Here is a 25062-nt window from a genome sequence, read left to right on the forward strand (position 1 = left end):
GGTTTATGATTATCTTTGATGTTTCTGTGTGTCTGTGAGTTTCTCTCTCTCTCTGACTTTCTGGGGTGCTTCTCAATGACTGCAGGTTTATGATTATCTATGAGTGTTTCTGTGTGTCCGTGATTTTCTGCCTGTTTCTTGGACTTTCCGGAGTGCCTCTCAATGAGTACATGTTTATGATTATCTATGAGTGTTTCTGTGTGTCTGTGATTTTCTGCCTCTCTCTTGGACTCTCCGGAGTGCCTCTCCATGAGTACAGGTTTATGATTATCTATCAGTGTTTCTGTGTGTCTGTGAGTTTCTCTCTTTCTCTTGGACTCTCCGGAGTGCCTCTCCATGTTTGCAGGTTTATGATTATCTTTGATGTTTCTGTGTGTCTGTGAGTTTCTCTCTCTCTCTTGGACTCTCGGGTGCCTCTCAAGGAGTACAGGTTTCTGATTATCTATGAGTGTTTCTGTGTGTCTGTGATTTTCTGGGTGTCTCTTAGACTCTCTGGAGTGCCTCTCAATTAGTACAGGTTTATGATTATCTATTGGTGTTGCTGCGTGTCTGTGAGATTGTGTCTCTTAACTCTCCAGAGTGCCTCTCCATGAGTGCAGGTTTATGATTATCTATGAGTGTTTCTGTGTGTCTATGAGTTTCTCTCTCTCTCTGACTTTCTGGGGTGCTTCTCAATGACTGCAGGTTTAGGATTATCTATGAGTGTTTCTGTGTGCCTGTGAGCTTCTCTCTCTCTCTTAGACTCTCCCGGGTGCCTCTCGATGAGTGCAGGTTTATGATTATCTATGAGTGTTTCTGCGTGCCTGTGAGTTTCTGCCTGTCTCTTAGACTCTCTGGAGTGCCTCTCCATGATGCAGGTTTATGATTATCTATGAGTGTTTCTGAGTGTCTGTGAGTTACGGCCTGTCTCTTAAACTCTCCCGAGTGCCTCTTAATGAGTACAGGTCTATGAGTGTTTCTGTGTGTCTGTAAGTTTCTCTCTGTCTCTTAGACTTTCCGGAGTGCCTCTCCATGAGTGCAGGTTTCTGATTATCTATGAGTGTTTCTGTGTGTCCGTGAGTTTCTCTCTCTCTCTCGCTTGGACTCTCCGGAGTGCCTCTCCATGAGTGCAGGTTTATTATTATCTATGAGAGTTTCTGTGTGTCTGTGAGTTTCTCTCTGTCTCTTAGACTCTCTGGGGTGCTTCTCAATGACTGCAGGTTTAGGATTATCTATGAGTGTTTCTGCGTGTCTGTGAGTTTCTGACTGTCTGTTAGACTCTATGGAGTGTCTCTCCATGAGTGCAGGTTTATGATTATCTATGACTGTTTCTGTGTGTCTGTGAGTTTCTCTCTGTCTCTTAGACTATCCGGAGTGCCTCTCAATGAGTACAGGTTTATGATTATCTATGAGTGTTTCTGTGTGTCTGTGAGTTTCTCTCTCTCTCTTATACTCTCCGGAGTGCCTCTACATGAGTGCAGGTTTATGATTTTCTATGAGTGTTTCTGTGTGTCTGTGAGTTTCTGCCTGTCTCTTAGACTCTCTGGAGTGCCTCCCAATGAGTACACGTTTATGATTATCTATGAGTGTTTCTGTGTGTCTGTGAGTTTCTGTCTGTCTCTTAGACTCTCCGGAGTGCCTCTCAATGAGTACAGGTTTATGATTATTTATGAGTGTTTCTATGTGTCTGTGAGTTTCTGCCTGTCTCTTAGACTCTCTTGGGTGCTTCTCAATGACTGCAGGTTTAGGATTATCAATGAGTGTGTCTGTGAGCTTTTGCCTGTCTTTTAGACTATCTGGGTGTTTGCCTGTGCAAGGCCTTCTCTAAAGTCCAATCTGTGAATGCCGCGAGGGCTTCTCCATTCGTTTCCGTCATCGAATGTCTTCTGTGAATGTGTGCCTCTTTTAATAACGTAATGTTATTCTTTCCTGTGGGTATAAGGGCTTTTATATGTCAATAAAGTTATCACGTGAGATTTCGCACCCCTACTAGAACGCTTCGGCAATAAACTTTTTTTTTGCATACCAGTGTTATGTGATCTTCAACTGAAGTTAACTAACACTACAACTCCCAGAATGCATTACATTCTTACAAGAAAAGCAAGTACTGAAAATCGTGCCCCATGACAAGGTGTCATGCTACAAGCAGAATTTAAGAACACCACTCGCCGCCACCACCACCACTGTCTCAAAAATAAATACATGACCGTATCTCACGGGAACACTGAAGCACCAGTTTGCTGAGAATTGTTTCAGTCACTTCAGGAAAATCTTTCTAGTAGAGAGAGGTCTTTGTAAAATCAGATTGCGGATTTCTTTCACTCCACTCAGAAAGCACGAACCCTGAACCCAATGCACACCACATTTCACAAAACCAACAATATCATCTACCAAACCAGATAGGTATTTTGGTGGAAATTCGTCCAGAATCTCAAAAGATATAAATAAGCAAATGAAATGGCACACTCTTCTTTTTTTCCAAATGTAATCTACATATACTATAAATGAATCAAATTTAAATGTACATATGCAGGCAGGCGTGTACACAGCAGACACACGCAAAAATTCACGTACACACTTGTGTTGACCGTTTACCTATTTTGACACATTTTCATGGTGTTGAAAAGTAAGAAGGTAGTTTACTGTAAGCGTAAGACTACTTTGCCTTGTTATAGATAATACGTTTGAGGTCTCGATTCGAAGGAAAAAGTGTCGATGGAAATGCCTATTAAACTTTTAACAGAAAGCTGATGGTGCAAGCAGTAAAGGCCTGGGGCCTCATTTATGAGGCTGTGCGTCACTTTTACGCTGCCGGTGGGTCACTTTTTGTGACGCACCAGTGGCGTAAAAAATGCGCCTTGTTGCGCCATATTTATAAAGTGACGCATCTAGGTAGATGCGTCACTTTGTAAACCCCTGCACCACATTATACCAGGTATAATGTATGCAAGGGGGGCGTATTGACGCAAGGAAGGATCGTAGAAGTGACGCAGTGAAATCTATGAGATTTCACTGCGTCACTTTTAGGACGCAGTTGCGTCAAAATCTTGCGCCTGCCTCACAGCAGGCGTAAGACTGACGCAGGCCCTTTCACATGGGGCTTGCCCCATGTGAAAGGACGCATTGCTGGAGTTGCGTCACTTTTGTGACACACTCCAGCAATGCGTCACTTTTGCGCTTACAGATACGTCAGAAATACTGACGTATCTGTAACTCCTTGCGACATGATGCGTCATACATTTAATATGACGCATCAGGAATGTCGCAAGGAGTGCGCATTAAGAAGTGACGCATTGCTGCTTTCACGCAGCGATGCGTCATTTCTCATAAATGAGGCCCCTGGTTCACATAGAACCTCGCTCTGGTGGCGGAGTCGCCGCCATCTTGGGAGAGTCTCCGCTCTCAGGGCGGATTCTCCGCAATGAGTTTTCTCTGAGCGGAAACTACGTCAGGGAAGCAAAGGCTTCTGTGAATCAGGCCCTATGGGTTCGCAGTGGCACAATATACGTTTTCACACAAATACGCCCATTTGACGATTCTAGTTCATAACGCTGCTTTACAGCTGAGCTGCTAGGAGTGGCCGGGCGCTAATAGTAATTTGGGTGAAAATGAAACTCCTCTCTAGTGTTGGGAAACACGTGTGATTTAACTGCTGTGTTAACTCCACAAATGGCTCACCTATTCTAACTTAACTTAAGATTCGCAGATGTTACAACTGGATGCTCCGCATCACTGAGTTATCTGTAAAGTAAACAGCCGAAGTGACATCTACCCTCACTCACACTGGGACACCAAACTCTACTTATTGTGAGAAATGTAAAAAAAAAGCCGTAGCCACCAAGATTTAAAAAACCATACCTTTTTCCTAGCTAAACTGGTACATACAGGATACATGCATTGGTCTCCTGCTTGTGCCATACACGCCAAACGTATTATTCACATCTTTGCTCTTAGAGAACTGTTAATTAATCTGTTCTGAATGCGGTGTCCATAAGCAATCGAAATCCCATTGAATAAATGGAAGACAGTCTAATTCCAAATAATCATACTCTTGAATACCTGTCTGGCTGACACACTTTATACTAGAACTACTTAGAACAAGTGCCATTTTTTATAATTTACTGTCTGTATGTTCTACCGAATAAGCAGGCCACGGTTTTTTAATAGTGCTTAACAATATCTATTCCCATTATCAGTGTATTCAATTTCTTCAGCGTATATTTTTAATCTGTTTCTCAAATAAACAGCTAATTCCTTCTAATTATATTTAATGTTGATAACCACATACATGTTTAATTCTTATGAACTAAACATTATTTCAACATTCATTGCTTTTCAGGTTTCAGTTACCCTTTCTTCAGTTTAAAAGATGTATAGTCTTGAAAGAACCTGCTGACATTCCTAAAATCACTTTCACAACATCAGAAAAATCATCAGTTCACAAATACTCATACACACATTCCACACACCTGGTACTAAGACTACTGACTCTGTAAGCACATAGCTTGATTACTCACAACAGTGTAAAATATACAGGGGTAGAGTTACAAGCCCCTTGCGCCACTTTGCATCACTTTTAACATGGGAAAAGTGACGCAAAAGTGGTGCAAGGGGCATGTAAATAGCCCCACAGTTTCCAATTCAGGTCTAGATTACTTTGCTGGTGTCAGAGCATTTTTTGCGTTAGGATTCGATTTTACATGAATTGTATATTGATGCCAGTGCAATTGTGCACCAAAATTTCCACGATATTTGGAAGGGCTAACCAGTGTAAAAAGTCATGGTTTTGCACGTGTGTGTTAGTGGAAGTATGTTTAAAAAAAAGTGAAACCTCACCAGAACGATCTCTGTAATCTGGAATTGTTGCGGCAAAATTACACTAGTGAACATTTTGGATCGCGATTGTGAACTGTTGCATCAGTGTAAGAGAAGTAATCTCACGCAAAGGAAGTACATCGTACTGTTTTTAATTTCAACATGTACATGTATCGAAATGTTATTTATATGAAGAGCGAAACTGAATTGCAGCATCAGAAAGTTGAGGTTGTTTATATCCAACAAAAATATTCCCGACATTAGCACTTTGATAATACTTTTTTTTAAGTAAAAATGAAATGAAATGAAATGAAAATAAGATTTGTAGAGCTCTGCAGTTGTCCTGAGGCGTCCAGGACTAACACAGGGTGTAGAGCAACGTGGTAAAATGGCAACGCGCCGTTCACCGGTATGAAAAGCTGTAAACCTTAGCACAGTCCTATAGAATACAATTCTTCTGGTTTTGAGAACACCTTTGATAAAATGTGGCCTAACTCGTAAGATGTTAAAGTTAACCGTTAATTTCTATGACATCTAAGATGTTACACTTCTTTACCTCAGTGAACACTACAGACATATACATGATTCTAGCATAATCTAAAAAAAAGCTAAATAAATATATAAAAAGAGATATTGGCTGTTCACATAACAAGGGCAGGCAATCCATTCCTGTCACACTCACTCTATACAATTGACATTGTATATATATTTGATTCACAAGAAACACTTTCCACAGGCTGGACTTTCTGAATGATATTGCACATAATATAATCTAATAATACTGGATAGCTAAAACTATTAAGCAGCTACATTAACTAATATAAGTACATGCAAATGTGCTGATTGAAAAATAATAATAATAGGCGAAATCTACAACGTAGCAAGTAGTGGCCTGAAGTAATCAAAAGGGGACACGCAGCGCTTTCCAAACTTCTAAAAATGTTTAATAATATCAAGTAAGGCTGTACTGAAGTGCCCAGACTTACCGTTGCCCATGGCTAGTACTTGCATGTTTTCGAACTCCAGGGTGGTGTAGGCTGGGTCTAAGGCCTCGCTGTAGTCTGCCATCTCCATGTCTAGCAGGGCTTTCGAAAGCCGCATTATCATCAGCAAACAGCGCCCAGGCCCCAGCCAGTCCCTTGTTTGAGGTTATTGGCCCTCAGAACCCCGGCTGCCTCCGCGCTGGCCCGTCCCCTCTCTGCTGTCCTTAATTTGAGAGATTCCTCTGGCAGGATTAGTTTAGCTTCAAGGCCTATACTCTCTCGGCTCAGGGGTGGAGGCCTGGGCGAGTTAATGTTTAATCACCCCTCCTGGTTGATGTACACGGCAAATACTCTTTTAAGGTAGAGCGGCACTGATTTTGTTGACTGTTTATTACATAATTGCGCACACTTTGCCAGTTTCCGCTACTGGGTAGGTCAGTGCCCTCCTGACTCAGTTATGTTTTAAAAAAAATATATAATTTAAAGGGAGCTCTGGGGCTTTAACCCCGGTCTTTATTGTTCGCTGTTAGCAAAGGCGATCTTCAAGGCAGCACCGGCGAGACAATCTTCCACCATCATCACAATGGAAAGTGATGCCACAGGAGTGCAAGGTAAACAATCACTGCAGTCTCTCAGCCTGATGTTATCTGGAGCTAATTAGCATTTTTAGCACTACTGCCAGTGCTGTAGCAAGCGTGCTGTGGGTCCCACTACGACCAAGGGAAAATGGGCCCCATGTTTGGTGGCAAAAGAGATAAATAAATGGGGTCAAGAGGCCTTCCACAACACAGGCCCAAGTGTCACTTAATTTGTACCAGTGTTTGCCGGTACGAGGCACAGGCTATAGTGTCTGGGAACCGGACTTTTGATCATCAAACTTATGTCTAAAGCAAAAAAAAGAAAGGCAGACAAAGGGGGGAAAAAGGAAGAAGAAAAAGATGGGAAAACAATGGCAGAGCAAATAGGGCTGGCAAACAGCCTGCAAGAATCAGATAAATAGGCAAGAGGTGCAGGGTGGTGTAAGAAAGAAGCTCGAGGTGGAATCAAGACCAGGCAGACTTGGTACTCTCCATCTCTGGCATTCCACATCACCGGTGCAGGCTCCAAAGAACAACTTTGAGCTCCTACAGTTATTATTCTTAATATTAATGTTCAAATTAAGTACTGCAGCACCTGCTAAAATAAAGCAATCTCACCCTGGCTACAGTTGGCCACCTTGCAGGTTGGTGTTTATTGTCTACCACATCTAAATCCGAATACAATTTCTTTTCTTTTGTGGCTATCATTTATTTTTTTAGGACCAGTGTTTTTCCTTCTGCAGTTTTTTTTTGCTAATTTAATTAACCTAGTATATATGTATATATATATATATATATATATATATATATATATATATATATATATATATATATATATATATATATATATCAGTATATATTATATTATATAGTTTTATTGATATCTGATCCAATTACCAAAAGCAAAAAAACAGGAAAAGGTCTCCGACCCCATTTCTCGTCTTCTTCGACTTCAATCCAGTGTTGGAGGGAGCTCCTCTCTTTACTCCAAATGAAGCACCAGAAAGATCAGATCAGGGCCCGAAATCTACATTTCATTTATGGTACTAGCCTCTGAGTGGGTACTCTGGTATACAGCTTCAGAAGTTACTGTGGTCACAGATCAAGGCGGATAAACTGTGATTTTTCCTGAAGAAGGAAGGAGGTTCATGCAACCCTGCCTGCCCAAAGACTCTTCTCTGGCTACTAGGGTAGCAAAGAGTCACATTGAAAGCTCAGTGCGGTCTTCAGAAGGTTTTTTTGGGGGGATAACGCAACCTTCCTTTGGAAACTAACCCCTCAATGTAATTTGGTTAGAACCATATATGGAGTCACTCTTTTTAGTCCATCAACCAATGACCATCACCCAGATTCACAGACTCCCTTCATTTCTGTTTCTGTGTAACTCGCGGCTAATAGAATGATTGAAATTCTATTTTTTTGTATTAAAATTTTTATTGGTTTTTATAATGAAAAGCAACACAGAAGAACTGAGAAGAGAGAAGAAAAAGATTCAACATCCAACAGTTGCATAATGTGTACAATAAAGTGGTGCATACAGATACTGATTTAAAAAGGCAGGAGAATGGAAAGGGGCGACCACTCGGTCCCCCCGAACGTATGGCAGAGTGCCTCGATCCCCCCGGGAAGCCATTTTGGGCGGGAGGCGCGTCTCGGCTGGTATGCCCGAAGTGGCGTAGCCGGGGCGCGCTTTTTCCCGCCCTAGAGTGGGCTGGCCTAGACACTGACGCGGCCGGCCACGCCCTCGGGGCAGGCAGGGGCGGGTTTACGCCCGCCCTGAAGATGGATAAAAAGGGACGCAAGACCAGAAGACATCCTCTTGTTCCTGTGCTCTGAAGCTGCACCTCCTCGCTGCCCGTGAGCTCGAGACGGAACGAAGAGCCAATTTTTGAGCGTTTTAATCGTTCTTGTTTGTTTTTCAGTTACTCTGTTGGAGAATGCCGAAGAAGGTGGGAAAACGCATGACTACTGAACAGATGCTGCGTGTTCTCATGAAGGAGATGTCCGAACTAAAGAAGTGGGTGGATAAGAACGAGGAAGGGGGAGCAAAACGTCCTTTGGCGGGAGCAGCCCCGGGAGGGAAAAACAAGAGGCCCAGGAGGGGAGCAGCGGGAGAAGACATCCCGGGTCCCAGTGCCCCGCTCGAGGCACCAACTCCCGTGCCGGAGGAGGGGAATCCGATTCCCGTTGTGGTCACCCCCGTGTCCGAGGACGATATGCCGCCCGAGCTGGCAGCACAATTGGCAGCGTGGTTGGGTAAAGGTAACGAGGGCGCCACGACTGTCGACGCGCAGGCGCTGATAAAGCAATTGCGTGAGAAACGGGAGGCAGCCAAGGTGTCCGTGCCGGCTGCAGTAGTGGACAAGACACCAGGGACGATTGCGACCACAGAGGCAGCGTCCGGTGCAGGTAAGCGGCCATTGCCGATTGCAAGGGATGAGTCAACACCCTCTCGTAGAGAAAGGTTGGGTCAACATGTTCCTTTGGCAATTAAGGAAAAGATTTGGGCGGGGGAGTATGTGAACATTTTCTCATTGCTTGTTGATCATTATGAGGTGGAGCATGTTAAGAGTCAGAAGGATCTCATGCATCCGAGTGTTTGGCGCGCAAAAATGGCTGCCTTTAAAGTGAATGAGAATATTGGCAATTGGGGCAATGCTTGGGGAATTTTTACGTCAATCTTGGGGGAACGTAGGCCTGAGTTGCTTTCCGAGTTTCCAATCTATCAATCGCGAATCATGGGGTACTCGACATCGCACCAGGGTAACCATTGGTTTTGTTACGATAATCTTTTCAGAAAGGCAAAGGAGCATAATAAAAGTTTAACCTGGGATTGTTATGATTCTTTGACTTGGGATAAAATGAAGGAGACAGGAATGTTAAAAATGCCGTTGGTAGGAGGTAATGTTGGCGAATCCTCCCGGCAATATGCAGGGACGCCCTTTCGATCAGGTACGGGTACCGACGATTACTCGAAACCTGCCGGCAATACTGGAAAAAGGGGTTTCTGCTTTAATTTCAACAGAGGTAAATGTACTAGACCCCAGGGATCGTGTAAATTCAAACATGAATGTAGTGGTTGCGGGTCGTCCCATCCTGAGTCCACGTGCAGAGCCAGAACGGGTGATAATGGGGGGAGAGGAGGCGCCAAACAGGTCTAATGCAGTCCGAGGGGCGCCTTTACCAACCCCGATTGATACCCTGGCAATGATTCCCTGGCTCAGTGAATACCCGGATCGTACTTCTGCTGGGGTGCTGCGGAACGGTTTTTCGTATGGTTTCCGCATCCCGGTAGGGGACTTTCAGGGTGTGGAGAAGTGCAAAAATCAACTTTCCGTCCTGCAGCATACGCCCGTAGTACAGGATAAGATCCGTAAAGAGGTTGCCCGAGGTCGGGTCGCCGGCCCGTTTAGTGTACCCCCGGTTCAGAATTTTGTTTGTTCTCCCTTAGGGGTAGTCCCCAAGAAAGACCCAGGTGAGTTCCGACTGATTCATAATTTGTCAGCCCCACGAGGTCTTTCTGTAAACGATGCAATTGATCCAGAAGTGTGTTCGGTGCGGTACGCATCCTTCGATGAGGCCGTAGCCATTTTGAATCGCCTGGGGCCCGGGGCGCTGATGGCGAAGTCGGATATCGAGTCAGCGTTCCGATTGCTCCCGGTACACCCAGACGACCAGCGTCTCCTGGGATTCATGTTTCAGGGTTGCTATTACATGGATAGGTGTATGCCGATGGGGTGCTCTATATCCTGTGCCTATTTCGAGAAATTCAGTAGTTTTCTACAATGGGTCTTCACAAAGAAAACGGGTTTCCAATATGTAATGCACTACCTTGATGATTTTCTGTTTCTTGGGGCAGCCGGGGATCTTGAATGTGGCCGGGCCTTGGCCGAATTTTGTGTGTTAATGAACCAGTTTGGTGTGCCATTGGCGCCGGGTAAAACAGTGGGTCCTACGACTTGCCTCGAGTTTCTGGGGATCGAGTTGGACTCCAGTGAGGGTTGTTTCCGTTTGCCAGCTGACAAAGTGTTGAAGTTCAGGGCTGCACTGCAAGTGTGTATAAATGCATCTAAAGTTACGCTGCAACAATTACAGCAGTTGGTGGGACAGTTGAATTTTGCCCTGAGGGTGATACCAATGGCCCGCCCCTTTTCCCGTTCAATTGCCCAAGCGATGGTCGGCCTAAATGAGGGCCATCATCGCACGAGACTATCGGCTGAGGTCCGCCAGGACATGCGTATTTGGTTAACATTTCTGGCGGACTTTAATGGTCGAATCGTCTGGAATAAACCAGCCGTGTCCTCTGAAGAGCTGGGGCTATGGACAGATTCAGCAGGAAGCATAGGTTTTGGCGCCATCTTCGGCACAAAATGATCGGCACAGAAATGGCCGACATGGTGGCATGAGAATGGTCTGACTAGTAATATTGCTTTCCTGGAACTGTTTCCCATCCTGGTGGCCTTGAGAACATGGCCCGATGGGTTCAAAGATCACTCTGTCATATTTTGGTCTGACAATATGACCGTGGTCGAGTGTATCAATAGTCAGGCAGCACGCTGTAAATTGCTTTTAAGACTGCTCAAGGAAATTGTTTTACTGTGTATGCAATTGAACGTGCTATTCAGAGCGAAGCATGTCCCAGGGGTGATGAATCAGGCGGCTGACGCACTGTCTCGTTTTCAAATGCAGGCTTTCTCGGGTTTCCTCCCCTCAGCGGACCCAGAGCCGGCACCCTTTCCCGAAGCTCTCTGGTCTCTCGGTGCCCCGAACTTCGTCACCTCGTGGGAGAGAGTCTAGCACCAAGGACAAGGAAGGCATACGAAGGGGCGTTTCGGGCCTATTTAGCCTTTTTGGGGACTGATAGAGAGGGGCTTTGGGGCCACGAGGAATGGGTGGTGCATTTTCTGATGTCCTTGCGTAGGGCTGGGAAGTCGGTGGCTACGGCCCAGAGGCATCGTGCTGCCATTTCCTTTGTTGCCAGGGCTCATAATATCCGGGACCCGACAGCGTCTTTCGTGGTACAGAAAGCGCTGCGAGGGTGGCAACGCCTTGAGGGTCGCAGAGTAGACGAGAGGCGCCCGATAGGTTTGGATAGGTTGGCCCAGTTGTTGGCCACACTCCCTGCCACATGCTCATCTCAGTTTGAGACAGCATTGTTCTGAGCCGCTTTTACGCTTGCATTTCATGGGGCGATGAGGGTGAGCGAACTGGTAGCGAGGAACAAACTGGATGTGGCGGGGGGTTTGTGCCAGGAACACGTTCAGATCAGAGGAGAGACGATGACTGTCTCCTTTGTCAGGTCCAAGACCGATCAAGATGGGATGGGTGACTGCATAATCATACGCAGGATTCCCGGGTCCTCCATGTGTCCGGTAAAGTGTTTAGAAGACTACCTAGCACGAAGGGTGGCATCATGGGGGGGGACGTTGTTGAGACACGCGGACGCCACCCCACTGACGAAATTTCAGTTTCAGCGGGTGCTTGCGATGTCAATTGCCGCTGCGGGCTTGAACCCGGGCGAATTTGGGACCCATTCCTTTCGTATAGGGGCTGCTACAGAAGCTACAGCCAGGGGTCTTAATGTGGAACAAGTGAAACGAGTGGGGCGTTGGTCCTCTAATTGTTACAAGAGATATGTGCGGTTGCACATGTTGTGAAGCTGTCATAATGTACTCACGCTTCTTGTTTTTCTTTGGTTTTCAGTTTCGCAAGCTTACGAGGCGGGGCGGACTATGCAGTCGACCCAACACCGAGCCAGCGGTCAGACATCACCGACTGTGAAAAAGGAGGTGTGGGTCGTGGGCCACTCATACGTGAGGCGTGCTGCGGACGTATTCAAAGCAGGTGACATGATTCACGTAGCTGGGGAATACGGGTACAGGGTGTCCTTCTACGGAAGAGGCGGTCTCTGTATTGACCAGTTTCAAACATTTTTCGAGGGTTTGTTAGGGCGGACGAGGTCACCGCCGTCTATAGTTATAGTACATGTAGGGGGCAATGATTTGGTCACCACCGGTAGACGACTTCTCCTGGAGGCAATGCTTTCCACTGTAAGTTGGTTGGCGAGGAGAGTTCCGGGGTGCACAATTGCGTGGTCCCATTTGATTCCACGAAAGATGTGGCGGGGGGCTATTTCTATTCCTGCTTTGAATCATTCTGTTAGAAAGCTTAACAACAAAGTGAGTAGGTTGTTCCGTTCCAGGACATTGCATTCTATTTCTCATGGCTGTATTTATGATGACAGTATGTATTTGGGGGATGGTGTGCATTTGTCTCGGGTGGGGAATGAGTTACTCATAGGAGACTTCTTAGCATGGTTAAAAACGTTGAAACATGACCTTTAGGTAGGAGTTTTGTGGGGGGTCCGGATAGCCGGTCAACTATCCGGCCTGTGGCGGTAAGGTCATGATCGGTGAGCACTAATTGGAAGATCCCTATGAGTGGGCGTCACCCAACACGGATGGGAGCGCTCGGGAGAGGTGGCCTTTGGCCCCTCAACGGGGAGGCGGTCCCTTCTAAGGATGGGTCGCCGAAAGAAAAGGAAAGGCGGTCAAGGCCCTTTCCTGTGTAGGAGGGGTTACAGCCCCCTCCTGGGGAATTTCCCGGGGCCAGTGACATCTGCGACGGCAGATGCGGTAAGTTGTGTGGGGTTGGGGGGAGGTCTACGATACCTTCTAGATACCTCACACGAGTCTTCGAACGACCTTTAACTGGCGTCGAGTTTATAGGTGCCCCCGTCAAGTCAAGGGAAATTGGTAGTAGTTGCACTTGAGTACGCCTCAGTGCTGTCGCCCCTCCCAAGTGGGGGGGGTATGTCTGGTTAGGGATCTTGACACCGGTTACGACCTTGCCGTTGGCCCTTAAACGTTAGGATGTACAATTTCAATATTTCAAGAAAATGTTTTGTAGGATGTTAGTTCGGCTAGGAGAACCTCTGTATTAGAGAATCTGTTAAGGTTAGCCAAACATCGCAATGTGGTAATGAAATTGTACATTAATATGAAACTGTTTAATGTTTTTAAATTTTGTTTTAATAAATACGGCCGGGAGGGTCACTCCCTCCCACTTCCAAAAACTTCAAGAACTGTTTCCGGTTTCCCTCTTTTGGGGATTGTGTTGAGAGGGGGTGGCGGGTATCTCAGCCATATGGAAAGGGGCGACCACTCGGTCCCCCCGAACGTATGGCAGAGTGCCTCGATCCCCCCGGGAAGCCATTTTGGGCGGGAGGCGCGTCTCGGCTGGTATGCCCGAAGTGGCGTAGCCGGGGCGCGCTTTTTCCCGCCCTAGAGTGGGCTGGCCTAGACACTGACGTGGCCGGCCACGCCCTCGGGGCAGGCAGGGGCGGGTTTACGCCCGCCCTGAAGATGGATAAAAAGGGACGCAAGACCAGAAGACATCCTCTTGTTCCTGTGCTCTGAAGCTGCACCTCCTCGCTGCCCGTGAGCTCGAGACGGAACGAAGAGCCAATTTTTACCCACCCACCAGCCCCTGAAGACAGCCAGTTGTTTTAATAAAATTGATCGATAATTCTATTTCGTTACGGGTTGTGTTAGTATCGTGTTGATGTTGAATGTGTAATAAAGATTGGTCTAATTTTGTAGGTTTGGTGATTAAAGAAATTCGGATTTAACGTCCATTTATTAATGTGCTTTTCGGCCATAGTGGCCAATGTTGGTTTTTTAGTTTAATTAGCATTTGTCGTATTTATTTTGGTCGGGCGGTAAGGTCATGATCGGTGAGCACTAATTGGAAGATCCCTATGAGTGGGCGTCACCCAACATGGATGGGAGCGCTCGGGAGAGGTGGCCTTTGGCCCCTCAACGGGGAGGCGGTCCCTTCTAAGGATGGGTCGCCGAAAGAAAAGGAAAGGCGGTCAAGGCCCCTTCCTGTGTAGGAGGGGTTACAGCCCCCTCCTGGGGAATTTCCCGGGGCCAGTGACATCTGCGACGGCAGATGCGGTAAGTTGTGTGGGGTTGGGGGGAGGTCTACGATACCTTCTAGATACCTCACACGAGTCTTCGAACGACCTTTAACTGGCGTCGAGTTTATAGGTGCCCCCGTCAAGTCAAGGGAAATTGGTAGTAGTTGCACTTGAGTACGCCTCAGTGCTGTCGCCCCTCCCAAGTGGGGGGGGTATGTCTGGTTAGGGATCTTGACACCGGTTACGACCTTGCCGTTGGCCCTTAAACGTTAGGATGTACAATTTCAATATTTCAAGAAAATGTTTTGTAGGATGTTAGTTCGGCTAGGAGAACCTCTGTATTAGAGAATCTGTTAAGGTTAGCCAAACATCGCAATGTGGTAATGAAATTGTACATTAATATGAAACTGTTTAATGTTTTTAAATTTTGTTTTAATAAATACGGCCGGGAGGGTCACTCCCTCCCACTTCCAAAAACTTCAAGAACTGTTTCCGGTTTCCCTCTTTTGGGATTGTGTTGAGAGGGGGTGGCGGGTATCTCAGCCATATACAACAGGCATAAAGCCAGTACATAAGAAGCAACAGAAGCATTTGACACCTGACTATGTGCAACAAATAGGACTGGATGAAGTGAAGCAAGTGGAAGTGTCAGATGTACACCTTTTGTAAATGCCCTGGTATTATAATAAATAAGAAAGAAAGGTAAAGAGGGGGTAGAAGGACAGGAAGGAGAGGGTGGAATCATGTGATACTGTGCGCGGGCGGGATCCAAGATTCAGATATGATAAGAAGAGTAAGAATAAGAATTAGTGGTCGGAATGTGGTTGTGGGATTTCCCTTTTGGTGGCAAGGTCGTGAATAAAAAAAGTCAAGCGTATTCCAAATACCCTGAGATTGGGGCAAGTGCAATTCTAATGGTTTAGTGACAATCCCAAAAATCATGATTCTGGATGAATCACTGGACTGTCCAGAGCTGCAAAAAAAACTGTATTGCCCCAAACAGTTGTTAACAGTTCTCTTCCTATCTCATTCTATTTTGTGTAATCTAATGCAAACTCAGTGCCACACACATATTGCTTAATGTAGAGCACCTCATGTTTAGGTGCTTTGTTTATCTGTGGTGGTTTAGTGATCAGGACTTTGGGGTGTAGAAGAAATACTAGCTGTAATTCTCCGGGTTTTGAGTTGTACGGTGTAATCATCTTGCTCCAAATCTTCAGACTGCCAGAGATGCAAATCAACTTGACCAAGAGTGATGGACCCTGTGACCTATCACACATCCACAGTTTCTGTTTTGTGAGACCAAGAAAGGACATCACTGCATTCAGCTCTCTAGCAGAATAATGTACCTTCAGGTCCCAAAAGCCAGACAATTGATAACAGCTCACCACACTCACACAATGATTGACAGCCCAGAATCTGCAACTCCATCAAGTAATATGAACAGCCATATGTCATATTGCAGGTCTTAGCTGATAACCGCACAGTGTGTTTGCAAGCAGGGTCTGCTATAGGGAGCAGTAGCAAAGCTGTATGGAATGGACCAGGTTCAGGAGCCAGAACTGGAGTCCTCTGGAGTCAGATTAGACATATAAGTGAATCATGGGGTATGCACTTGTCTGTGTGTGTATACACGTGTATGTGCGGGTGGGTTTATATTTCTGTGGGCCTGCTTGTATTTGTAAATGTGGGAGTATACTTGGCATACGTGATGACTGTCAGGCTGGGAGAGCCCCCTCCTTACTGGACTCCTGGCCCCTGGCATCCTAGTACACCCCTGAAATCATTTGCTGTTCCCTATGGGGCCATCACTAGCATAATGAGGCAAACGTCTGGAATATTAATAGCAATTCTTGGCATACTGTAGGGATGATTAGCATGATGGTCCAAATTCAAGGCATATTGTGCTTCAGCATCATGGCATGATGTATGGATGCTCATGACTGGCATAAACCGGTAAACAAAGTTTATAACGAAACGTTATCTCCGCTGGGAATCACAACGCGGTTGTTCTCACGACCGCGTTGTGATTCCACATACCATTACTCCGCAAGTCAGAACACCGACTTGCAGAGGAGGGGGAGGGAGGTGTTGGATTTAAAATCCAACACCTTCCCTACTGTCCGCATAGACTGGTGTTGGAATAGTAATTTATACTATTCCAACTTCCAGCGCCCCCCCTGCGCAAGTCGTTGTTACGGCTTGCGGACTAAAGGTATGCGGAATCACAACGTGGTCGTGATAACGACCGCGTTGTGATTCCCCGCGGAGAAAAAGGCTGCAGGATTAGATCATATATTCGTATAAAGCTGACACGAATAATAGTAATTTGTGACATATTGTGGGCAATCTTGGCAGGGTGATGCACATTCCTGGCACATTGTTGCTAAACCTTATAATTTTGTAGGAATCTTTGGAACCAGTCCCTTCAATAATAGTGTCCTCTGATAAAGGGGCCCATTCTTTACATTATGTGATGATCATTGACGTAGCATTTGCCATCCTTGGTATAATTGTGGAGTACCTACTGTTGGACTTCACCCTCTCAGCAGAGTACTCCACTAAACGTTTTGCTTTCATCCTCCACTTTTCTACCCCCGTTTTGGTTGGCTCTTAGGACTCTGCAGACTTTACCATGGCCAACCAATGCTAAAATGCCTGTGCTTTGTCCTTTAAACATGGTGAAATTGGCTTACACCCAATTGTGTCCTTTACTTTAAGTGTAAATCCCTAGGAAAGTGGTACTAAATGTATCCATGGTCTGTAAATTAAATGTTACTAGTGTTCCCGCAGCACTAATGGTGCCACTCACTTAAGTAGCCTTTAATCCAGCCTCAGGCCTGCCACTTCATCCTGTGTGTTCCTTTCCGACATGGCAAACGAAACCCTTTACCAGGCCTAAGCCTTCCTTTTTTAAAGCACATAAGTACCCCTTGGAGTAGACTCTAAATAACGCACAGGGCAGGAGCAGTGTATTTAAAAAGTTGGACATGTACTTTTAACTTTTACATGTCCTGGAAGTGAAAAACATTCAAATTCATCTTTCACTAATGCAAGGCCTCCCTCTCCAATAGAATGGCATTGGGTTACTTTATTATATTTAATAAGTAATAACTTTCAATTGGGCAGGAATATTGAGTTTGGTCTCCGAAGAAACGTAATCTAAATTCCTCTTTAATTATAAAGTTAGTTTTTAGGTAATAATTCTGAAAATGCCACTTTTACAAAAAAATTATTTTCTTGTCTCAACCATTTGATGCCTGCAGCCTGCATCCTGGATAACATGACTAGGTGTATCTGGCAGTTGATCTTCGTGTATTGCTCCTAGATAGCAAGAATAGGTGTTGGCAGGGTGGGCCATCTCTGACTTGAGGGCTGAGCTGTCACCTACCACACTTGCACATCACAAAGACTCAAGCCTCAGCACTCTCCCAATGAGTTTCACAGTAGTCTTTTGTGCCCTTAGGCAATTGGGGGCCAGGGAAAGTAGGCAAAACATTCCAACCACATATCGGGGTGGAACCCTCTGAAAACTTCTCCTAACTCAAAGCTGGCACCAAGGATAAATAGGGGACTCTCAATCCAACACCTAGTTACACATTTGGATTGCAAAAACTCAGAAGAAGTACTACAGGGCTGCAAGAAAGGTTGCTATTCTGCTGCCTTGCTTCTCTGATGCTGTACTGCCTGCGTAAGAAGGACTGGATCTACATCTTGAACCCAGGACCACCAGAGTGACTCCAAGAGCAAGTTGGCTGCCCTCCTGATCAGAAACTCAGGAACAGAAAATGCTTCAACCACTTTATATTCTGCAACTGTGCTCTGTTAGCTGTGAGTTTTACCCCCAGGCAGTAGCGGTCGGTGGTAGGAGTGCTGCAGGGCGGTGACGTGGGGAGGGGGGGCGTCAGGATGGGGGGTAGTAAACTACGGAATATGGCCAAATACAGGTAAGTAAACATAAAAATAAATAAAATGAATTTCGTTGTGCGCGCAACAAAATTCATTTTATTTATTTTTATGTTTACTTACCTGTATTTAGCGTATTCCATAGTTTACTACCCCCCACCCTGCCCCTCCCCCTCCCCACGTCACCGCCCGGCAGCACTCCTATCACCGAACGCTCCTGCCCCCAGGTGGTGCCACCCCAGTCCTGGACCCTTGGAAGTGGGCCTGACGGTGCTCTACTAGCCGAGCTGTCGACTTTTGATGCGGAACTGATGCTGCGTAACACATCTCCTCAACTCTGCATCAGAACTGCAGCTGTGTGACGCATCCCTGACACTGGACCCTGCAGCTCTTCGGAAACACCACTGTGTGAATGCATCTTTGATGTAGGACCTCATACTGTAGGCTGCAACTTCTCAGAACTCTCACTGCGCAATGTATTCTTTTTTTTTTTTTAATTTTTGAAAACCTTTATTGTGCAAGCAGAAGCGTACAAATACGGGCCTACAACCAATCAGGCCGGCCACGACACATTGTGGACGCACGAAATCAGTATTGAAATTCTCCAGCAGGTTCTCAGCAGTACATGAACAATCAGACATTAAAAGGCCCGGTATAACCGCTAGGAGCAGGATAAGAGAAGGTTAATTTTATATTATAGTAGGAAGTATAGCAGGACCAGTTGCAACTGTTTAACATCTGAATTCCTATGGCGGGCAGTTGGTAAAGCATCAGTACAAAGGAGCAGTGAGAATCGGAAATAATAGCAACAATTGGCGAAGTCAACACACAGTCTCCCCGTTTCTAATCAGTTCCCACCGCTGCCCACCGTCCACCCGTCACCACCTGAATAAGTGCTGGTACAAATCAAAGAAGTCAGAGCAGCAACGCAAAGATAGCCATCCACTATACTAACCCAAAGAGAGGGAAAAGGAGAGAAAGGGTAGATAAAAGGAAGGAATATTAAAAACAATAAAGAATGAACGCAGCACCGCAGGACGTGCCCCATGGCGAGCAAAGCAAACAATTCTAGAGACCCTCGGTGGGGGTCGAGGCAAGTAAGACTTGTAAGTGTGCTATCATTATCATTGAAGCGAAGAAGTCATATCCTACACTGTCAGCTAACACCCCATGAAGTACGTGCACGGAAACAGCGTCCCAATAAAGGGATACAAAAGAGCCATAGAACTAAGAAAAAAAGAACAATATACAGACCCCATCCCACCCACACCACCCAGCACCCCTGCAGAAGGCTACGGCCTACCCCCCCGGCAGCGTGCCTGTCGCCCTAAGTAGAACCTGAAATACAGAAGAATCAGAAAGTAGGAAAAGAACACTACAGACAAAAAGAGGAAGGAAAGGGGGAAGAAACCCCCCCCCCAGTGGGAGAGGAGATATGCATTCGAACATCCAGCTCCCACCCCCGCCTGAATACATTTAAAACCCACATCAAAACGAGATCGACACAAACTCAAACATCAGGAACATGAAGCGGAATCGGTCATACTGTTACAGCTGCGAGCAGTCCTCGTCTCCATACATTAATTAGCAGTCCACCGAGGCAAGTCTGTCTCACCCCTGTCCACTCCTGATCATTACTTTAGCACACAATAAAGAGAAATACAGCAAGTAGTTAGGCATGAGGTGTACATAGGATCGGAACAAGATAGGCCAAGGGTGCAAAACAGGGGATCCCAATCTCGAGCAGCAATGCAAACAATGGCGGCAGCGGACCAAACAGATGAAGAGCAACGTCAGGAGCAGCAAACAGCGTGGGTGCAGTCCCGCCGACCAAAGGGGGGAGGTGTCCCCCACGGAACAACCGTGGGACCCCACCAAAGCAGTTCGAGTCAAACAGCCGCCGGGTACCCCAGCCAGACTGACCTGGACGGACCCCAGCGTGGGGCCCTCACCCACGTCCGCCACAAGCAAAACCTCCTGGAGACTCGAGGCAGCAGGTATATGATCTCCCAGATGAGCGGCGGCACTATTCCTCTCAGCAGCCGGGAGAGGCAAGTCAGCACACCCCCGCAGTCGAGCCGCATGTATGGGGGGCGACCCAGCAGGCCCGGCGGCAGGACCGCTATCTTTCACAGCTGCGTCAAAGGCCATGGTCGCACGCCAGGAACACAGGTCAGCGAAGACATCGCCAATCGTGAGCTCATTCCCACAATCTTCAGCCATTGTGCAGTTCGATAGACCAGAGTCGCCTCCCCCAACAGGTCCAAGACCCAGGGCGCCGGCCGCCATTTTGTCAGTGCAACAAGGGCGCTCGGTTCCTCAACCCCGGACCGGGCCGTCGAACAAGGCCCCGCGGAGTCTCGCCGGGTCCCGCTAATGGCAATCTTGGTGCAGAAAGATGGGTCGCCAGGAAGCAAGGGGCAGCTGGCGCCACCCCACCACGGGCGCCGCCCGCCGATTCCGGGCGAAGGGCTTCAAGATGGCCGGACAGGACAACAAAGGGGGGACAAGCCTCCTATACAGTCCACCCCCGTCCGAGGCAGGCCGCGCCCCGCAGCCTAGCCCCCGGGCCACCAGACCGGGCCCGGTCAGTCGCCACCGGTTCAATCGCTCAATGGCTTCTGCAGCCGACCCCTCCCCTCCACCGAGGGTCGGCGTCGATACCCCGCTCCGGCCGACCGTCGCAGGCGTGCCCCCGGCCTGCACGCCACGGAGGCTCCAGAGCAAACAAGGGCACAGCTCAAGATCCGCGGCACTCAGCAGCTCCCGGGACAAATGGTGAGTGCAAGCAGCCTTTCACCTTCCCATAGTTCGTCGAATGTGTCTCCTCGGGGCAGGATGAAGTACAGGATTTGTGGTTCAGGCGGGAAGGTTGACGGAGCAGAGCTACAGTGCGGCCATCACGGTCGCGAGCTTGGCTCCTCCCTCGCGCAATGTATTCTTGATGCATTCGAACAAACGCATGTTTTGCACAAATTCTTTCATCACTCAATTCCTTATAACGACTTGCTTTCAGAGGGTGCTGGATTTTGGACTAGTTTAATTTACTATTCCAACTCCAGTCTATGTAACAGTTGGGAAGGTGTTGGACTTTAAATAAGAAAAAAATTGTTTTTGGTAGCAAAATATGAGGTTTGCAGGGGATTCTGGGTAAGAAAACGTTTGGAGATCCACAAAAAACCACACCTCCCTGGACTCCCCTGGGTATCAAGTTTTCGGAAATGTCTGGGTTTGGTATAATTTTCTAGATGACTGCCAAGTCTGGGATCAAAATTCAGGAGCCCCCATTGCAAAAACAGGTTGTTTTGTGATAGAAAGGGGGGTACGTGGGTTTTTTCTCCTGGACACTGCGGCCAGCTAAGTAAACCTACCAAATTCAGACATTTCTGAAAACAAGACACCCAGGAGAGTCCAAGGAGGTGTGGCCTGTGTGGATCCCCCAACGTTTTCTTACCCAAAATCCCCTGCAAACTCAACTAAAAATATATCACATTTCCTCACATCTCTGTGTGGGGTCAGAGTGCTGGCACAAATTTTCTACCACCCAGTGTTCCCCTCTATATCCTGATAGTAAGTCTAGCGGAACCAGGCAGGAGAGAAATAGTTCTAAAGTTGCCAAATACCTTGGCAGCGCAGAAGGCTTCTTCAGTAGGGAGAGAAGAAGAGCTTGTTTTGAGCTGGAGGGAACCAGGGCCTGGTCTGAAGATTCATTAAGCAGCCAATTCAACCATGGGTACACCACAGGTGCGGCAAGATTAAGGATGACAGGGGGCCAGGGGTCAAGAGGGGAGCCTGACTTGCACTTTACAAGTTAATTTGCAGATTCCTCAATTGAAATAGGATACCGTGGTATCCAGTTCTGCAGCACACCGGCCCACAATCATCCTTATTCAAGGGGTAATATCGACCCCTCAAAGAAAATAACTTGAATAAGGAGGATTGTGGACCGTTTTATTGCAGAACTGAATACCACGGTGCCATATGCACAAGCTGGTGGAACTTTAACCTTTGCTTCTTGATCTGAGCTTCACTCATTTATATGGAGGTCTATGGACCAGTATCCAAGACCACTGGATACGCTTCTACCTAGGGGGTATATTACTGCAACTTCAAGGGTATTGTTACACATAGAGGCTTCGCAAGAGTTTGACCTTCTGGTTTAGGACTACATCGGACCTATTTTTCTGACTATTTTCTCCTGACGTAGTTCCAATGGAACAAAACGCGTTGGATGCGGTTGAATTTTAAAAAATTGAAACGAGAATAAACGAGCTCATTTGGATAAATTTGGAAGCTCTTATTGACTCTAGTCTTTGGTGTACCGTCCTTTTCTTCGTAAACTTGGGTATCTGATTCTCAGTGGAGCACAAGTGAGGCAAACCCCCGGACGTGGTTGCACAGACTAAGGACATATATTTTGACTTTGAAATTGAGGTGCTGAACCTGGGTCAGCCGCATTTTTCGTTTTTAACAAATAAGGCCAGGTAAAAACCTGGTCTTAGGATGGCGATACGAGGAGAAATTATTCATTTCTCTTCGTATTTGGTCTTTCTATGTGTGCTGCTGCAGCACACATAGAAAGGGGCAAATTGCCTTTAAAGATTGTTTATGCGCACGAAGGTGTACCTTCCTGCACATAAACAATCGCCCCTACAGTGCTGGCACTCTTGAAACATGGCACATGGGTGCATGCACGGGCGCTAGGCAGCTTTTTTAGCACCAGCACTAGGGGAAGCGCAGGGGAGTTCCATATTTTTATAAATATGGCGCTTCCCTGAGTTTAAAAAATCTTTGCGTGGAGCATTGCCGATTTTGGAGTAACACCACACTCCAAAATGTTATTGTAAATAGCCCCCTATATTTCTTAGCTGTGCTTATCTTGCACCTATTGGTGTTTCTCACTTTATCAGTTCATATTTCGTGGGGAGCTGGCAGAGCTCTATACCCTGCATCCTCTGTTTTTATGTTACTGTGTTTTTTCTCGAGTGAGCAAATCAACTGTATGGTCTGTTGGTGCTGGAAAGCAAATAGGCAGATAACAGTCTTCAGACAAAGTTAACCCTGGAATTGTTTAAAGAACATTCTTCAACGTCTTGTGAAATAGTGTCAACAGGGAATAGACTTTAATTCAGCAGAGAGGGAATTCTAAAGAGAGGGTGCCAGCACTGAGAAAGGGGGCACCCTCCCCACGGCATAGGCTTCTTAAATATGGGCACCTACAGCTTGCTTGTTGATGTTCAGCACAGATGTTTGCTGGGCCGGTATCAAAGCAGATACCTATGCAAATGTAAGAGTCCTGAACATAGAGAACCTATGGATCATAGAGGGGCCTATGCAAAATTCATAGGATCTAAAACTACACCCTTTCAAGAATAGTAAGGCATTACAAGGACCCATGGACAGGAGAAGCATGGCTTAATCCGAAGTATAGATTGGCAACCCAGAGGCTTTTCATTGTATGACCTGGATCTTTTTTTTTAGTATGGTCTGTTTCTTAAATAGATTACAATAAATGATCTAGACAAGATCATCTGGATTGCCTAAAACACTGGGGCGGCTCCTCCACTAGGGCAGAGGAGCTTCGCCACACTGCTTTCTCACAGTGAGAGAAAGCCAAAACATAAAATGGTAATAACTTTTGGCTATTACCATTTTATGTTTCTTTCCACATTGCGGGTGGGCGGTTGGGTGGAGCTGGCAGGGCAGGAGTGGAGTGCTCAAAGACTGCTTGGTAGGTCCTATTGGGCCACCCAAACCAGTCATGTGCACTCTGCACTTCTCCATGCAGGCTGTATTGTAGCCTACACGGAGAACATGCCAACCCAGGTGACCCCTGACTGGGCGGCATCTCGACCAATCAAAATGCTCCACTGGAGCATTGTGATTGGCTTAGGGGAGAGAAGGGAGGCAGCCTGCTTCCTGTTCCTGTCTGAGGCAGGTGAGCAGGACCAGTGAAGACTCAGGACTCTGGCTGGGTAGGTTTTAATTTTTTTATTTTTCATTATTGACTCTACCCCCCTCCCTATGCGACCCTCCCCTCCCATGGTGAGCCTGTGCCTGCCCCCCCACCCGCGAGTTATGCTGGCTGCGACTGCTAAGACAATTTCTCTTCTTCCATGGGAGGAAGGAATGAGAGAAGAACTGATGAAGTGATGGTAGAGAGAACCTAAGGGTCTGATTTAGAGTTTGTTAGACGGGTTACTCGGTCACAAATTTGACGGATACGCCATCTGCTGTATTACAAGTGGCATTGGACAGAGTAACCATCCTTCAAACTCTAAATCAGGTCCTACGTTTCAGAAACATTAATTGACAATTGCTTGGATAATATTCATTAACTGGAAAAAAGGAGGTCAGGTGTTTACAAAGCTCACCCAAGAGTGTAATACCCAGTTTAACTGTTACCGGATCAGCTAATTCTCTGGTTACTTTAAATTCCTCAAAGAGAAATTTTGGCCACTACTATTTTAGGGGAATAAAAAATCTTTACACAGGACACTTTTACCACTTTTCCCTTTGGTATATTTTAAGCACGCTTTACAATGTTTTTTGGCTCTGCCATTTAAGTTTGCCATTTTTAATGAAGGTTTTAAGCTTTCCCAATGCTTAGTAAACCACGGAAAAGTTTTAGTATGTATGGTATTAGATCTCTTTGAGGAAGAGAATTTAATTCTAAAGTGATATATAGGATACTTATCCACCTCACTCAAGACTATTGATGGTCGACTGCCACAGAGTCTCATATTATTGAAGAACATCATTTTACGCTAGACCTGAAAAATACAGTGCTTAGTTCTTGGTGCAAATAAGTTAATGCCTAAGCAAGGCTAAAAGGAACCAAATAAAGATCAAATAATACAATGAGAGCAACAAAAAAGCT

The 25062-nt window shown here is 46.4% G+C and overlaps 1 protein-coding gene across 6 annotated transcripts in view; it reads right to left on the reverse strand.

Annotated features, from left to right (window-relative positions):
- HNF4A (hepatocyte nuclear factor 4 alpha) overlaps positions 1-25062 on the reverse strand; it is a 400042-nt gene that overhangs the window by 82247 nt on the left and 292733 nt on the right. For 3 of the 6 annotated variants that reach the window (XM_086932561.1, XM_086932562.1, XM_086932565.1), the window contains exon 1: positions 5781-6024. The exons of 2 other annotated variants lie outside the window; for them this stretch is intronic. In XM_086932561.1, coding sequence (XP_086788687.1) covers positions 5781-5901 — 121 coding nt within the window. In that variant the 5' untranslated portion in view covers positions 5902-6024. Of the gene's footprint in view, positions 1-5780; positions 6025-25062 lie in introns of those variants that run through there. One more of the 6 variants, XM_086932564.1, reaches the window with a different exon arrangement.

Source organism: Lissotriton vulgaris, chromosome 7, assembly GCF_964263255.1.
Source record: "Lissotriton vulgaris chromosome 7, aLisVul1.2, whole genome shotgun sequence".
Classification (NCBI taxonomy): domain Eukaryota; kingdom Metazoa; phylum Chordata; class Amphibia; order Caudata; family Salamandridae; genus Lissotriton; species Lissotriton vulgaris.